Below are 17,893 nucleotides of genomic sequence, written 5' to 3'. Positions count from 1 at the left end.
GCTTGCCCCATTCATGAGAACCACAGAGCTCTGAGTTGCCCACTGCCCCTTCGTCTCTGCATCTCTGCAGGAGCCATAAGCCCACCTGGATGACAGTCTGGAAAAGACAATACAGTGTTCACTCTTCTTAATGAACAGGGATGACCCAGAAATGCTATTTTATTAAAGGATAAAATAATTAAATTTAAATCCCCAGAAGTCCTTCTCCCATCCTCACCCCCAAAAATATATTTTAAAAGGAGGGTGGGCAGTCCACAAATACAAGAGTAGGAAACATTGCTCCTGTGCACGTGTAGTGTATGGACATGTGCGTAGCAGTTAGCAAGCAGACTGATTCTGCAGTTAGGACATGTGCATAGCAGTTAGCAAGCAGACTGATTCTGCAGTTAGGACATGTGCATAGCAGTTAGCAAGCAGACTGATTCTGCAATTAGGACATGTGCATAGCAGTTAGCAAGCAGACTGATTCTGCAGTTAGGGTCTGTTGTGCTAAAAGTAAGTGTAGTGATGGAGTATATTAGTAAGAGTGTGGCATATAGCAGCCACAGGAGGGTCTCCCCTTACATTCAGCAGTAACAACCCACCAGGTAGCAGTGCCCTGTTTGGACTCCACAGGGAAGGAGCCACAAGAGAATGTAGAGAAGGGTGAAGTAGTGGCAATGAAAGAGAGGGAAGGAGCCCTGGCCCGTAGGTCTTGATGCCTGCGTTGCTGTCCCCTCTCTACCACTGGTGTCGCTCTCCTCCTCTGAGCTTCTAGTGCTATGTAAGGCCCCTCCCAGGCCTAGGGCCTTATCTGTAAACCATGAGGTATGACACAAAGTAGGGAGAGACTGCTTTTCCCATGGGTTTGGGAACTCTTGGTATTACTGCCCAGATGTTATTCCAGATCCCACCCCTAGCTCCTTTCCAAACAACCCTTTTCCTCTTAATTTTTTCATTAAAGTACAACATGCATATAGTAAAGCATACAGATCATAAGTGGATAGCCCGTTGAAGTTTTATATATACCTGTGTGAACACCATCCACGTCAAGACATAGCCCATTATCAGCACGCACAAGTCTTCCTCCTGCCCCCTCCCAGTCAATACGCTAACACTTCCTCAAAAGCAAACTTCTATTCTGACTTTCATCTCTTTTATCTCAATGAAGTTTTGGAACTTTTTATAAATAGAATCATACATTATATATTGTTTTGTGTCTGGTTTTTGCTGAACATCATGTCTAAGAAATTCATCCATGTTGTGGCATAAAGTAGCAGTATGTTCTTTTTTTCACTGCTGTGTAGTATTCCAGCATGTGAATATATCCATTCTATCTTTATTGGTGTTTAGATTGTTTCCCATCTGTGGCTTTTATGAATAATGCTGCTATGAACATCCTGTTTGTCTTTCATCTGCATTTTCAGTCATTTATTACTGGGTCTGCACCTAAGAGTGGAACAGCTGGATCATAGGATAGAACAGCTGGATCATAGAATAGTAGGACAGATCTGCATTTCACTCATTAGAAACTGCCAAACAGTTTTCCACAGTGGTGGTTTATCTTCCATTTCCACCAGAAATGAGAGTCCCAGTTATTTTACATCCTCATCAGAGCTTGATATTATTATTCTGTTACTATTATTTATTTTAGCCATTCTGGTGAGAGTGTAATGGTGCCTTACTTTGTATGCCTGTATGTTTGCGTGTTGAACATTTTATTCTGGAGAATTTCAGATGAACTCAAAAACAGAATAAGACAGTGACATCCCACGTAACCCATTGTCCAGCTCTACAAACGGTCCATTCCTGGCCAGTCCCACCCTATCTTCATTACATCCATTTGCTCCCCTCTCATTTTGAAGTAAATCCCAGAATTTTTATAATTTCATCTGTAAATAAAGAATACCTCTAAATAAGAACATAAAAAAATATAACCACAGGACTAGTACACCTAGAAACTTCAGCAATATTTCCTTTAATATCATCAAATATCTAGTCAGTGTTCAAATTTTCAATTGTCTTATAAATGTCATTGTTTTTCACGTTTTTCATTTGAATCAAGATACAAATTAAAATATGCCCACATGTGGCAGTTGGCTGATACGTTTCTTAAGTCTCTTAATCTATAGGTTCCCCCTTTATCTTTCTTTTTTTTTTCTTGAAATTTATTTGTTGAAGAAACTGAGCTATTTGTCCTATAGAATTTCCCAAATCTGGATTTTGCTGACTGCATCCCCTTAACATTCCCTCCTCTGTATTTTTCTGTAAACTGGTAGCAGGATCTAAAAGCATGACTGGGTTCAGGGTCAGTTTTTCTGTTTGGGTTCAGCCCGCCTCACCACCATTTGCTGTCTCTCTGAAAGCTGCATCAGAGCCAGCTGGAGCTCCAGGAGGTACGGCTCTCCTACCGACAGCTGCAGGTGAAGGTGGAGGAGCTCACTGAGGAGAGGAGTCTGCAGAGCTCTGCAGCCACCAGCACGTCCCTCCTGTCTGAAATAGAGCAGAGCATGGAGGCCGAGGAGCTGGAGCAGGAGAGAGAGCAGGTGCTGGCATCGCCACCGCTGTGGCACGTGAGGTTGCCCAGGGATCCTGGGGCAGACCCTGGCCTTTGAGAGCCCGTCGGCCATCCCTGTCACCCCGTGCCTGCTGTTTAGTTTCAGCCTGGCAGGGGCCCGTGGTCTGCACTTGTGCAAGCCCCTAGGCCTGCTGGCTGGAGCTGTCACGAAGCAGTGCCTCTTAGGAAATGCTTGTTGACTAATATCAGCCTCATACCTCTTGTATTGACAGGGTTTTAGAACATTCGTGATCCATCCAATTAGCTTCTTTTCATTCTACTCATAACCACTCATTCCCCCAAACATGCGCTGACTTCCACCAAAATAACAGACTATATAAAGATGTGCTTTATGTGCAAATGGGAGGGGCTTGAGGACAGGGAAAATAAGAATTGGGACTCTGTATAGGTGTACTGGGCCCAGAATAAGTATCAGTATTTCTTGGGACAGGTGATTAAAAAAAAAAAAAACAAAACTTTCCCTATAACTAGTATCTTGGATTCATACACTAGAAGAAGATGGCTGGTGGCAGTCTTCTCTAGAATCCATAATCAGGAATAATTCTTTGTGGGGCAGCTGAGACTGCAGCTCTGGGAAGCCTACTGCCAGGTTCGCTATCTCTGCTCACACCTTCGAGGAAATGACAGCGCTGACTCGGCCGTCTCCACGGACTCCTCAATGGACGAGTCTTCAGAAACGTCGTCTGCCAAGGATGTACCAGCAGGCAGCTTGCGCACTGCTCTCAGCGAGCTCAAGAGACTGATACAGAGCATTGTGGATGGCATGGAGCCCACGGTAAGAGGCCAAGCTGAGAGCTCCTTGCTCCACAGAACCTGGCTGGTGGGAGGTTGAAACCAAATGCAGAGGGTGAGGTTAACCCTAGAACTGGAACCTTATAACGTCTGCAAGAATTTCTTCTGAGCCCTCGTGTGAGAGCACTGAACACTGGGGAGCAGGCAGAGGGCCCGATGCTGGGTATGGAAGACTCCAGAGTCCCTTCCTGCAGGCACGGGATGCAGAGGAGGCCTCCCTCCATACGGTTACGTGCAGGCCACGGGGACCTCGAGTGCGAGGGCTTTCCTGGGAGGCTTTGACTGTAGAAATTTGCATCCCGGTAAAAACTGCAAGCTACTTTTCTGTAGTCCCTTGGTCCTGGTGGTGGAGTTAGCTGTGAACAAGCAAACTTAAAAGATCTGAAGCTTCTCTGCTTGAAGGCTAGAAGTGAGCACGGAAAGTTGGGATGATCAACAACAAGGGCCTTTTAGAATTCCAGACGTGGCTCCTGTTGTGGAGGAGAGGAACATTCCCACAGGCTTCCCAGGCACACGGGCATTTCTTACAGCTTCATGTCAGATTTCTGCCAGGCTTACTCTCCATTCACCACCCCAGCTCTCGGGTTGTTGTTTTTCTTCAGGTTTCCTCCTCCTACAGAATGGTTGCATCTCTCTACCCATATGAGGTGAAGTAAGGTGAAAGGGTGGTTGTCCTTACCTGAACATGCTGTGTTGATTTGTGGAACGTACTGTAGTGTGGAGGCCGGGTCAGTGTGGGAAAGGGAGCTGTCAGAGTGAGGTGTGCTGTTGGCTCCACACAATTTCCCTTCCCCGAAACCTGAAACAAAATAAATGTCTAGTTGTTGTTTGCACGTTGAAATTGAGCAAGAGAATCTCTCTCCTCTAACCCTCTATTTCTTCCCTCCTCTGCCTCTCTTTTTCTCCTCTCTCCCCCTCATCCCCCCTCTATCTTGTGTTTCCCCAAACCGAACCATCTCTCTGCTCCCCTCCCCATTGCTCCCCTTTCCTCTTTCTCTCTCCCTTCTGCATCTCTCCTACTAACCATCTCTCCACTCCCCTCCACTCTCACCACCTCTCTGGTTGGCCGGCTCTCTCTCTCTTGCTGTCAGAGCTCCCGGAGAATTGATGATGACTCCTTAGAAGAACAGATAAGGCAGACCAGTGAGGATTCGAGAGCCCTAAGGGAACTCATGGAGGGAGAGAGGGGTAAACTGAGGCAAAGCCTAGAAGAGCTGCAGCGGCTCCACAGTCAGGTGAGCACCCCCATCCTCACCCCAGCGCAGGATGTGCACGTGTCCCCAGCTCCCTCAGGACCCCTGTGAGTTTCCCTCTCCCACGTCTCTTTGAGAAGCAGTTCTCCTCTGACAGATCTCAGGGGCGGTGACCTAAAGTTGAGGTGAACTGGGTGTCTTCAAGAAAAGAAGCCTGGGACTTCCCTGGTGGTCCAGTGGTTAAGACTCCGCACTCCCATTGTAGGGGGCCTGGGTTCGATCCCTGGTCAGGGAACTGAGATCCCACATGCTGCGTGGCCACGAAGAAGACAGTCCTCTGGTTTAGGCCAAAGTGAAATTGTCAGGGATAAGAATAGCTTGACCCTCCATTTCCTCCAGCGACACACTGCCCTCTACAGAGCCCAAATAATTGGGTGGATTCTGACAGTTTAAAGTGCCATAGCTCCCAGGAAGCTTATTGATGGTTTTCCAGCAGCTTCTGAGCAGGGAAGTTTGCAAACCGAGGAACAATTGATCTTTGCAGGCCTGTTCTCCCTTTGTAAGTGCCGTCACCTCTGCCAGCCTGTTTTTCAGCTTTAGAGGCACTTACTGCTGCTCTCAGTGTTCCTCTCCTGTTTGATCATGATCTCATCTCTTAAGAACACTGGAGAAGGACATCTATATTCTGATCTGAAAAGTTTTAAAGGACTTAGGAGCAGCCCCACCCAAAAAGGAGCTTCTAAAATCTATCCTAGGAGATAAATAAACACTCTTCCCTTTGGTGTCACGTGTGGAGGTTCTGTCCCACTTGTGGGGGACACCAGACAGGTACCATTTTAAACCCTGCCCCCTTCTTTCCTTGTCCAAAGCTAGTCATCCCTTCCTGCTACAGGAAGAGATTGCTGAGAGATGGAATTTAAGCTTGGCTTTCACTTCAGTCAGTATTTCTTAAATTTAAAGGAACTTACAGAAATAAACTCCTGCCTTTTTTTGGTTGTACCCATTAGACTTTCTAGTATTATTCTCTTGGAAGATATTGCACCCCCAGCCATTACTGCTCTCTTCTTCTTGTGAAAGACCAGATAAGGAGGACAGGAAGATGCTCCTGAAAGCTGTATTTTGTTCCTGGCCAACCCCTGGGAAGTAGGGTTGGGCAGCCAAAGACATTCTTGTGCCTAAAACCTAAGACCCTCAGGTGGTCGTTCGTTTGGCTGGGGTGGGGTGGGGGAGTGTCACACCTTCCAAACTCGAAGAATAAAATGCAAGAGAAAGCAGATATAAGAGTTCTTTGGATTAATAAAAGTCGCTTTGTTGCTTCTCTGAATTAGAAAACTGGAAACCCGAGAGGGCATTATTGGGTTCAGAAACATTAGCAAGGTGGAGGTTGCTGAGAGTCTGCTATGGAACTATTTAGGAGACCATCTCTACCAGGGAATTTTCCTTAAAAGTTTAACTGATAACTGGTTTAGGTCAATTCCTGTGGATTCCCTTTCAAAAAACCTCATCAAGCAGATGGTTACGCTTGGTCCCAAATAGGATATAGAATTGGGCCTCTGCCAGGGGTCATCTCTTCCTTAGTCAAAGCTGCAAAGCTCTTAGCCAAGCCGTCCCTTGGGAGTAACATTGACTTCCCAGGGCAGTGGATGGGATGCGGGTTGAGTTACCACGACAGTGGAAATGGCAGCCATCATGGCGGGCAGAGGTGCCTAGTGCAGTTAGCTCAGCGCAAGCCTGTGCTGCCCGAGACCTCGAGAGGCGCTGGGTGGATGTGACAAGGCCTCTGCACTCCAGGGCCTCTCGCTATCATGAGGGGAGTCAGGCCAATTTTGTACCCTTTGGGGAGCAGGGCCTAGACAAGGTGGCGTGTGACCGAGGTTCCAGCAAACGGATCCTAGACCATGGTCTGACCTCACCCATGATCCAGCCTCCACTCCCACTGCTTTCTTTTCTCTCCTGGAAACTAGGCCAGAGGTAAAAGGTATGGGGCCTGGAAGGTGAAGTGCCTGCAATACCCCACCCCATCAGAGGCCTTCTCAAATTTTAAAATAAAAGAGAGCCCAGGTTTAATTTAATTGATAATTACTTGTTTGAGGCAGAAACCCATAGCCAGACCTGAAGACTTGCCTCCTGCCCTCTTGATGGCCATGGAGAGCTCCCTGCCCACCCATTCAGCCTTTTCTCCCCCATCCCTGCAGCTCTCCAGTGAGCGCTGCCCGTGGGGTCTGGAGCTGCTGCCGGGAGCCAGGGAGGACCTGCAGAGCAATATGAAAAGTAGTTATTCTTGGCTCCTCGCCAATTCCCAGGCCAATAAGCCAGGTCATGGGAGGCACAGTAAGAAACACAGTCCCCAACCCGGTCATTTGGCTCCTTTATGCTTGACTGAAGCACATGCCAGTTACTGCAGGGACATGAAAACTCTGGGGAGTGTGTGCTGGGAGCAGTTGAGGCCCTTACTAATGAGATCTCGGTGACCCCTCCTCTAAAATCTCAGCAGGTTCTCTCTCCTCCATCCTCCTAGCCACTGTCCCATTTCAGACCTTCATTCTTTCACACCCTGCCTTTGGTCCTCACTTCCCAGCTGATTGCCTTCCCCCAGCCCAGTCACCCTTCCATATGATATGGATCCATCTTTCTGAAGCACAACTTGAACATGGGACACCGCTTGCACGTTCTAGATTGACTTCCCATCATTGAGTAATGGGAAGCCTCCAGCCCTCTTGGCACCACGGTCTGGCTGCATCCAGCCATCCAGCCTCCATTTCTGTTGTTTCCATCTCACCTCCTTAGCTTTAGCAGAATTGAATGTAGGCTACAGATGGGGGTGGCACAGGCTGCCCTTATGTTCCCACATCTGGGTCTTTTCTTCCGCTCTCTCTGCCTGGAAAACTCTCCCCCATCACCTGCACATACAGCCCAGCCCTACTCATCCTTCAAGTTCCTGATCAGGTTTCACTTCCTCCTCAAAACTCTCTTGCTTCCCTTCCTCAGGGAGCCCCCGGCCCTGCCTTGTCCTGGTTACGCTCACTCCCATCTCATCCTCCCAGGCCAGCCTTAGACCCCCCGCAAGAACAAGCTCAAGGTCTGACGTACTTCTGTCTTCTCCTAAAGCGTCTAGTGCAGCACCTTTCTTAGAGCAGGCATGCAAATGATTGTCAGCCCTGGATATATGACTTCAGGATGTTTCCTTTGATGCTATTCAATCTCGAGGACTCCCACCTTAATGGGGAAAAGTGGATTTAGGGGTGGCTGTAACGTAAGTCAGCAGATAAACCCAGTGGGTCCTCATGACAACTGGAAGGTCTATATGGGGGGGGGGGGGGAGGCACTTACACCCTGAGCGGGGCCCTTGATGTTATTTATTTTGTTTGATCCTCACAACAACTTGATGGTGGGGAATAGTTCTTTTTTTTTTTTTTTTTTTTTTTTTTTTTTTTTTTTTTTTTTTGCGGTACGCGGGCCTCTCACTGCTGTGGCCTCTCCCGTTGTGGAGCACAGGCTCCGGACGCGCAGGCTCAGGGGCCATGGCTCACGGGCCCAGCCGCTCCGCGGCATGTGGGATCTTCCCGGACCGGGGCACGAACCCGCGTCCCCTGCATCGGCAGGCGGACTCAAGCACTGCGCCACCGGGGAAGCCCAGAATAGTTCTTTTTATTCCTGCTTTCCATGGAACGTCTGTGCGGCTCAGAGAGGATAAGTCCTGCGTCACTCCTAAGCTGGCAGTCTCCACCTTGATCAGGTTTTCCAGGCCAAAGCAAAAAGTCCTTGTGGAGTTTTGTCTGGAGCACATTAAATGTTGGCATTTCCTGCCTAGCATGTAGTTCTATCTGTCACTCACTCAGCTGGCAGAACACCTGGCTGTCCCACAGCTGGCCTGAGGCCACATCAGGGCTCATTTGGTCTGAGGAGGGCTGGCTCTTTCTGCCAGGTGCTTTCTGGGTCTTGAGTTCTGGCCTACCAGGCTGCGGAACCTGCTAAGAATAGGGTGAGGCTGGGCTTCTCACCTGTTGCCTCATCTGCCTCAAGGCTCATTGCACCTGCATGCCCTGGCCTGTGCAGTTGCCCAGCCTGTTCTTCCCTAAGGCTTCTCACCCAGCTCACTGGAGCTGTCCCTGCCATGAAAGCACAGAGCACCAGGCACATTCCCTACCACGCACCTGAGAGTACAAAATCCATTGCCCATAGCGACAACAAATTGTCCTGTATACCTCTTCATTATTGGGTGTCCTCTGATTTGCTCCTCAGTGGCTGCTACCCCAGGAGCTGGCAACTGTGTTGCCTCAGCTTGGGGGGGGTCCAAAGTACCTCCAGGGAAACTTGCTCTTTGGTCTTAGTCCTGGGGCCTTTGCTCAGCTTCATTGTCTAAAGATGATCAGACCTGGGCCTTGAAGAGCAGAGGAGTGTACAGAAGGTGATGTCTGTCCCCTTGTGGGAGGGAAAGACCTATATGGATGGATCTCCCCTTGGAAAGATGTAAAAGTATGTGTAATATTTAATAAGAGGGCAGGGTCAGGCATCCTGACTCTAGTCTGATCCTATCAACTGAGACGAAGGGCTCCCCGCCTTCCATTCATTCAACAAATATTTATTGAAAGCTCTACCAGGCAGGGTTTCTGGTTGCAGACAACTGAAACTCGCTCTGCTTAACTTAAGCAGAAAGAGAATATATTGGAATTAAATCTGAAATCTTACAGAATCAACAGGAAGGCTGGAGAACTGAGCGCCAAAACAGGAAGCCATGGGGAGTGGGGCAACAAATCCATTTGTTGTCCATGTACTAACTTCCCAGTGGCCGATGGCTTTGCTGTACCCTCAAGAGCTGCAGCCCCAGGTGGGGGACCAAGGCACCTAGGAAAGGATGTCTCTTCTTTTGGCTTCCTTAGTGGGAGGGCATGCTCTGCCTCCTACCAAGGTCCATGCAGCCAGGAATGCCCCAGATAGGAAGGGATTTTGGATACTGACTAGCCCAAAAATGACAGCTGTCTACTGCACAAGCATTTGGGATTAAGCATTGTATGCACTCAGGCTCTGAGACACACAGATAGATAGGGCACACTTCTCGCATGGCAGAGCTCAAGGTGTTCAAGGGGTTACTCTGTACAGTGGGTGGGTTAAGCTGTGGTCACTGAGGGAGCCCCTAGGAGGGGCATCTCACCACCAAAGGTTGACTGCCAGTGAATGGGCTCTAGTGCCATTCACTGAGGCATGGACGACAGAAAAGATAACAGGCTTGAAGTGAAAGGTGATGACATCATTTTTCTGTCTAAATTCCATGTAGCTTTGACCTGGGGAGCTGAAGGAAGAAGGTGAAAGAGCCAGGCTGCGTCAAGTGCTGTCACAGAAATGGGAGCCAGGTTCCAGGCTTTGGGACCAGCCAGGGGCCTGTGAAACACAGGGCATTGTTCCATGTTGAGTGGAAGATGGCTAGAAACAAAACTTGAGTCCCTACCCCCAAAAATGTGTTTCAGTGCCCTGATGCGTGTGTGGCCTTCACTCATTAGGTCCCTGAGAGTGCCTTGAAATGAAGGAGGTGCCGTGCTCTGTACAACAGGGATCTGGCCCCAGGGCTGCAGTCCAGGGCTGAGCTCTTCCCTGGCCACTGAGCTGCAGCCTAGCATGAGGCCTCCTCTCTCCTGGAGCAGGGGGCAGCAGGAAGTCACCAGCCTGCCCTGCATGTAGGCCCTGAGCCTGCCTGGGCCTTGTTCTTTCCTCCCTCTTGGAGGGAAACACCCCAGGCCGGCAGCAGTGGTATCATCACGTTTATCCCCTTCGTCTCTCATTAGGTGACACTGCTGAGTGTGGAGATGACTGCATTGAAGGAGGAGAGAGACCGACTCAGAACGACATCTGAGGACAAGGAACCAAAGGAGCAGCTTCAGAAGGCCATCAGGGACCGGGATGAGGCCATCGCAAAGTGAGTGGGCACCACTTGTTTAACTGAAAGTAACATGAGTATGTGCTCAATTTTAAAAGTTAAATCATACAGAAGAATACAAAACTGAAAGTGAGAGTTTCCCCGCTACCCGCCCTCACTCCTAATCCCATTCTTCTTCACAGACACTACTGTTAAAAGTCAGGTGTGCATTTTTTGCAGCTTTTTTCCCTATGCATATACAGGTGTACAATATACTTTTTGCAGATTTCTTTAAAAACATCAGTGAGATGTTGCTCCACGTCTTGTGTTTTTGTTTCCACTTATATCTTAGAGAGCTTTCCAATATCATTATATACCTCAACTTTTTAATTTTTAGGTTAGTTTTTTGGTTGTTTTTGTTTGTTTTATTTATCATTATAGACATCTTCAAGCATACACAGAAGTGAAAAACATAAGATGAATTCCGACCTATGTACCTCTGAGTTTCAACACTAACCAGCATATGGCCAGTGTTGTTTCATCTATAGCCACCCACTTCTTCCACCTCCCCTCTGGACCACGTTAAGGCAGATCACAAGACACTGTGTCATCTCACCCATAAACACTTTCACATAAATCTCTATCAGAAAAAGATTCTTTTTGTAAAACACACACCAGAATTATCACACGTAAAAAAGCTTAAAACAATTTCTTAATATCATCTGGTATCCAGTGTTCAAATTTCCCCAGTTGTCCCATAAATTTATTTTTAAAAGAATATTTATTTGGCTGTGCCAGGTCTTAGTTGTGGCACTAGTGATCTTCGTTGCCATGTGCAGGATCTTCAGTTGCGGCATGTGGGATCTTTAGTTGTGGCATGTGGGATCTTTAGTTGCAGCATGTGGAATCTAGTTCCCTGACCAGGGATCGAATCCAGGCCCCCTGCATTGGGAACGTGGAGTCTTTAGCCACTGGACCACCAGGGAAGTCCCATAAATGTCTTTTTATAATTGATAAGTATCAGACTCCAAAGTCCACATACTCTGTTTACTTGTTATGTCCCAAAAGTCTGTAACACTTCCCCTTCCGTCTTTTTTTTTTTCCAATTTGCATTTAGTGAAGAAACTGGATCTTTTATCTCATAGTTTTTCTGCATTCTAAGTTCGATTGCATCCCCAGAGTGTCATTTAACATTTTTCTCTGTCCTTTATATTTGTAGTAAACTGGGTCATTCTTTTTAAACATTGTAATTTCACTGTTTCTTTTTGTTTTTAATTATTTATTTTTGGCTGTGGTGGGTCTTCGTTGCTGCACGTGGGCTTTCTCTAGCTGCGGTGAGCGGGGGCTGCTCTTCGTTGCGGTGCACGGGCTTCTCATTGCAGTGGCTTCTCTTATTGCAGAGCACGGGCTCTAGGCGCGTGGGCTTCAGTAGTTGTGGCACGTGGGCTCAGTAGTTGTGGCTCTCGAGCTCTAGAGCACAGACTCAGTAGTTGTAGCGCACGGGCTTAGTTGCTCCACGGCACGTGGGATCTTCCCAGACCAGGACTCGAACCCATGTCCCCTGCATTGGCAGGCTGATTCTTAACCACTGTGCCACCAGGGAAGTCCCTGGGTCATTTTTAAATAATGTTTTGGGCTTTCTCTGGCAGAGAAGAAATGCATAAATGCATTCTTTTACATTCAGAATATGTGGCGGTACATAAGCAAAAAACATTTACATATTCCCCATTCCCCTGAAAATTATTTATCACACACTCAATCTGCCGTATACGCTGAGTGTGAGGAGGTAAAAGGTACTAAAAATGCGCCTGCTTTGGGGGCTTTACAACACATTAATAACAACATTTGTGCATCACTTTACTACTTACAAAACACTTCATCCTTTCATCGTCCCAGCCACAGCAAGAAGTAAAATTTTTAATCCCAGTTTTACAGATGAGGGAGTTTCCCGGGATCACAGCCAATGCTGATCACTGGCCTCCACCTCAGGTCTCTGACTCCTGTTCCACATCCTTTCCCCTTACCTCAAGGCTGCTTGTCAGGAAGCTAAAATGAATTTATTTAAAACAATTTGTAAACAGATACTATTTGCCTTTTTAAAAAGTAATATGACACATTTTAATTTCTGACTTTAAAATTCACACCTTCCCACTTTTCACTTCCATATACAATTGTCCCCTCCCCTCCCTTCTGTTCTCTTTAATCATTTCCATCATCTCCGTTTCATAGTTTTACCTTTGGGTCCCCTTGTCTATCTGGTCAGAATCTCGTATCAGGTTGTCTTTCCATTTCCATTTTGTTTTGGAATTATCCTTAGTGAGGCTCACAAACCTGTGTTATCTTTGCCATTCCTGGTGGATTTAGTTACTGAATACTTGAATAGCAGTGTGATATTTTGGAGTGAGACCGTACTTTTATGAATAACAAAGGGTGAGATTGTGCCAAACAATTAGGGAATAAAATGGTAAAATTAGGGTACTAATTGTCGAAGCCCAATGGGAATAAGAAGCAGAATAAGTTAGAAGTAGAGGCTAGTTGGTCACCTTCTCTCAGCTAGACAAGCGGAGGAGAGCTGACCATCAAGCTCTGACCATACTCTGTCATCAGCATGGGAGGTGGGAGATACAGCCAGAGAAAGTTCCAGGATGCAGGAGAGCAGAAAAAACAGTTGTCCAGTCCCCTCCCTTAAAATAAGTGCACCTAGGTCTGACACTTGGGTGACAGAGGAAACCACCAAATCTACCTTGAAATGCATGTCCTTTCCTGCTGCCAAAGAAGGCCCAGTTAACCTCCTGGGGTCTGACTGAACAGATTTGCATACTCTTCTCCCTGAGTAGGGAGAATTCTGGAGTAAAGCCCCTGTCCTTCCTGGACCCTGTAAAACAGGGCTGGCCCTTAGGGAGGGTGTTAGATCACTCCAGGATAGTTCTTTTTCTGTCCCTTAGAAATGAAATTCTGGGTATACAAAAATTCAGACAAGAGACCTAAGGAATCATTCAATGTGGGGGAATCATACATATGTATAGGACCATTAAGAATTTTACAAGATTCTTTCATGTACATCATCTCTGATCCTGGCTGTGCTTTAGCATCATCTGGGGAAGTCTCCCCCTGCCAGAGCCCTCTCCAGAACAATTCAGTCTGAATCTCTGACTTTGGGGCAACTTCTTAAAAGCGTCCCCTTACGCCCACCCCATTATTCTAATGTGCAGACAGGGGTGAGAACCCCCCAAGAAAAATAACTTCCCTCTCTTCACTGGACAGCAACAACCTTAAGGTGTTCCTTATCCTATATAATAGGTGAGTTTCAGCTAAGTTAAGTAACAATTTTATCTCCTTGCAGGTGAAAGGTCCTCAGTGAAAAAAATCCAGGGCTAGCAGTCTGCCTTACAAAAACAGAAAGGAGTCAGTTGCTAGTGGTTTCATTTAAATAAGGAATTCTTCTAGCCCTTTGAAATATTCCTTTTTAAAACTGATTTAGGGACTTCCCTGGTGGTCCAGTGGGTAAGACTCCGTGCTCCCAATGCAGGGGGCCCGGGTTGGATCCCTGGTCGTGGGAACTAGATCCTGCATGCATGCTGCAACTAAGAGCCTGCATGACGTAACTGGGACCCGGTGAAATAAAAATGTTTTTTAAAAAAACATTAATGTATTGATCAGGGACTTGTGCAGCATTGCTTTCCTTGTCTGGGGTTTCCCATGAACGAGAAGCACCAAGATTCCCTGGTGAGCAAACGTTCCGGAGGGTGCAGTCCAAGGCTGTGACACCTAGGTCTGCAAGGTGGGCCCAGCTCGGGGGGCTTTCAGGAAGGAAGGGGACCCCTCGGTGCCTGGCGGGCCGCAGCTGCTGCTGGACCTCTGCCCCTCCGCCAGCAGCATTACTCAGCACATTCTGGGGTCTTCAGGCTGTTCGTGGCGACACCTGCCGGGAGACGCCTGTAAGCTCAAGAGGCTGCCCTGCCGCGGGGCGCTAGGGGTTTGCGTTGACGTTCCAGGACCGTGGGGTTGGCCAGCCGGGCGTCCATGACAACCCGCGCCTTGCAAGGATTTCCGCAGTTTGGCCAGCCAATGGCAGCGGGCGTGACGGGAGCAGCGTGCGGCATTTGAGATGCCGGAGCTGATTGGACAGGCTCGGCTCCTGTCCCTGCAGCTGCAGTGCGGGTGGGCGGTCCTGGTGTGAGAGGTCTGGAGCGGCTTCTCTAGGAAGAGTGGGCGGGGAGCCGTTCTGGGGGCTTTGGAGTGTCGGGGGAAGTGACCGATTGCTCGGTGGACTTGAGGCCAGAGACGGAAGTGCTGGTCGCGCGGTGGCCCGAGCAGGTTAACCCAACTGCTCTGGCTTCCGGCCACGCTTAGCTTTGATGTGAGCTGGGCAGCTTCTGCGGTGGGTCCTCTCAAGGCCATGCACATTGGTTGCTGGTCCTGTGCGACGAGTAGTTTTGTTAGTTTTGCTCTTTTGAATGTGAAAGGTAACGGTTGATGGGCTTCCCTGGTGGCACAGTGGTTAAGAATCCACCTGCCAATGCAGGGGCCACGGGTTCGAGCCCTGGTCTGGGAAGATCCCACATCGCGGAGCAACTAAGCCCATGCGCCACAACTACTGAGCCTGCACTCTAGAGCCCATGAGCCGCAACTACTGAGCCCGTTCACCTAGAGCCGGTGCTCTGCAACAAGAGAAGCCACTGCAATGCGAAGCTCGCGCTCCACAACGAAGAGTAGCCCCCACTCACTGCAACTAGAGAAAGCCCGCACACAGCAACAAAGACCCAACGCAGCCAAATATATAAATTTATTTAAAAAAAAAAAAAAAAAGGGGTCTTCCCTGGTGGCTCAGTGGTTGAGAGTCTGCCTGCCAATGCAGGGGACGCGGGTTCGTGCCCCGGTCTGGGAAGATCCCACATGCCGCGGAGCGGCTGGGTCCGTGAGCCATGGCCGCTGAGCCTGCGCGTCCGGAGCCTGTGCTCCACAACAGTGAGAGCCCCGCCTACCGCAAAAAAAAAAAAAAGGTAACGGTTGATGAAGATAAGGGCTAAATAATGCTCATTTTGGCAGCTGGGCAACCAGTGCCACCTAGCAGAAGCTGCCCAGCTAGTCTCTTGCATTTTTTATTCCCATTCCCTGGCTCCCCAAAAATTGTCCTTTGCGTTGAACAACCATGATTTAGGAATGTTGGGAAAGGTGAACAAAATAATATGTAAAACATGAAAATGTGAAAATACAAAATGCAAAAGTGTGGGAGCAATTACCCATCAGTGATCCTCATCCAGAGATAACCAAGTAGACATTTTTGTGTATGACCTTCAAATACAGGCAATTTTTCTTTTGCAAAGCTTGTATCATATGTGACCTTGTTTCTTGTTTTTTTTCTCCGCTCAGCATGCATCAGGAGTATTGCCCCACTGTCAGTAAATATTCAATGTCGTGGTTGTTACTGGTGACTGTATTCCATCATATAATTTACCCTAACTGTTGGCTACAACGATTAGCTAAGCTGTGATGATCACCACTGTGTGGCTGCCTTTGCACACACCCTTAAAGGGGGGATTGCTAGTGAAAAGGAGAGCACTAAGAGGTTAAGTCCAACTTCCGAGGGGACTGGCCTTTTGGGGGAAAAATTAGCAGTTCCTTAGTGCTGTGAGGCCTTTGATCTCTGGGTTCCAGTCCTGGTTTAAGTGTCATTCTTTTTTAATCACTTCTTGTTTGAGATGGGATGACAGATTATTCCTTCACCTACAGGTTGGTTATGAAAACTGAGAAAATGTATATGAAAGCATATTGCAAAACTTTGCAACCCTCCACAAGTAACATCATAGTTACTGTTACAGTTACTGTTTGTTGTGAGTTTGGGGTCAAAGGCTGTTTCCTCATCCTGAGGACTCCAGGTGCCCCAGGCAAAGAACCTGATGCCTCAGGCACAAGGTGTCCGCGCTCACCCTGGCTTGTCTGTTTTCAGGAAGAACGCTGTGGAGCTGGAACTCGCCAAGTGCAAGATGGACATGATGTCTCTGAACAGCCAGCTACTGGATGCCATTCAGCAGAAACTGAACCTCTCGCAGCAGCTTGAGGCTTGGCAGGTAAGGGAGAGTCTCTGAACCCAGGCTGAGTGTAAGAATGAGAGCTTGTTACTGGAGGGTCCCATGCGTGTGGGGTGAGCAGTAATCCCAGTCTTCACCTGATGAAATTCAGGGCTCGCGGTCCCCCAGTCCCTGGGGAAGAATGCCTAAAGGAAGATGCTCTCGAGAGCAAGGAACCCCAGGCTGTGCCGACCTCTAGGCTTGGAACAGGGGCCTCCTTCAGCTAGTTGTCCAGGCTTTGTTTAAATTAGCTAGAAAGAAACGGCCATTAACGTGGAGGCCCAGGAAGCCCTATATGACTGACTGAAAATTCACAACTGGATGTTTGTAGTTCAGCCATCCTTGGGTTGCCAGCAGCTGATGCTCTTCCCTTTCTCAAAGGCCAGCTTCCTTTTTTCCAAAGAGCACTGTCCTGGCACAGGTCTGGGGAAAATGAGTCAGTGTGTCCGTCTCTAGGGCCACAGTTGTCAGAGTCCACTCAGCCAACGTGGCTGCCCACTGGGCCAGGGCCATACTTGCTTTTTGTTAATGAGGTTAGGGTAGTACAACTTCAGAATGTGGGTGTAACCATTCTTGTTTCTCCCCAAGAAATCCTAACCAGATAGATGAAAAGTCCCCTTGGGCTTTCCCAGGCAAGCCCCACATGGAGGGCAGGTTAGAAGTGACTGTCCTTCCAGGGCCCTGCCGGACTGGCCGCAGGAGCACTGGCTTCCCCCCTAGAGAGCTGCTCCCTGGCTCCCTGCCTCCTGCCCCAAAGCCAGCTGCTGTTTCCTGGCTCACCGCCCCTGTTCTTCTCTCTTTTCTCTCGGCTACAGTTTGCTTCCTCAGGGCTTTTTACTATCTGGCTCCTTTGGTTTCTGATCTAGTGGCCTTTCTCAGTTCCCGTATCAACAGCTTTAGTTGTACACCCCTCCTGCCTTTGAGGTGAGATTGAGCCCTCATCTCCCCACCCTCTTCCCTGCCACCATCGCAATCCTGCCCCTGCCGCCTCCCTTGTGGTCCACCATGTTGTGTGTCGGTGCCGGCGTCATCTCCGTACAGCGTGCCATGCCATCGATCGAGCCCCGGCCTCCCTCCTCCTTCCACTGTCACATCCGGTGAGCGCGGCAGCAGGTGGCCCAGTACTGACAGGCTGACCCGTCTGGCCCTGGTTTCTTGGTTCCACCTCCTCATAAATGGGTTGTTTTATAGAAGTAACGGCCGGCATGGAATTATGAGCAGCTCATGCATGTGTGTGTACGAAGTTTTGAACTGATATATTTCACGGAATTATCTTGATAAATCTTAAAGTATAAAAAAAATGCAGTTTGCAATGTACCAGAGAACACTTAACAACAAAGATTTTTATGGAGCACTTCCCAAGTACAGGGCACTGTGCTGAGGATTTGACACGACACGGGGACCTTCAAAGTAGGGGCTATATCTCATT

General features: G+C 48.3%; 1 protein-coding gene across 2 annotated transcripts in view; it reads left to right on the top strand.

Annotated features, from left to right (window-relative positions):
* Positions 1 to 17,893, top strand: part of BICDL1 (BICD family like cargo adaptor 1) — a 97,336-nt gene that overhangs the window by 77,847 nt on the left and 1,596 nt on the right. Inside the window, exons 5-9 of one of the 2 annotated variants that reach the window (XM_065890158.1) lie at positions 2,346 to 2,525; positions 3,114 to 3,332; positions 4,441 to 4,584; positions 10,323 to 10,453; positions 16,344 to 16,464. In XM_065890158.1, the coding sequence (XP_065746230.1) occupies positions 2,346 to 2,525; positions 3,114 to 3,332; positions 4,441 to 4,584; positions 10,323 to 10,453; positions 16,344 to 16,464 (795 nt within the window). The remainder of the gene's footprint in view (positions 1 to 2,345; positions 2,526 to 3,113; positions 3,333 to 4,440; positions 4,585 to 10,322; positions 10,454 to 16,343; positions 16,465 to 17,893) is intronic. The other variant, XM_065890159.1, reaches the window with a different exon arrangement.

This window comes from Phocoena phocoena, chromosome 13 (assembly GCF_963924675.1).
Source record: "Phocoena phocoena chromosome 13, mPhoPho1.1, whole genome shotgun sequence".
Classification (NCBI taxonomy): Eukaryota; Metazoa; Chordata; class Mammalia; order Artiodactyla; family Phocoenidae; genus Phocoena; species Phocoena phocoena.
The sequence above is the reverse complement of the archived record's forward strand: the minus strand, read 5'-3'. Positions and strand labels throughout refer to the sequence as shown.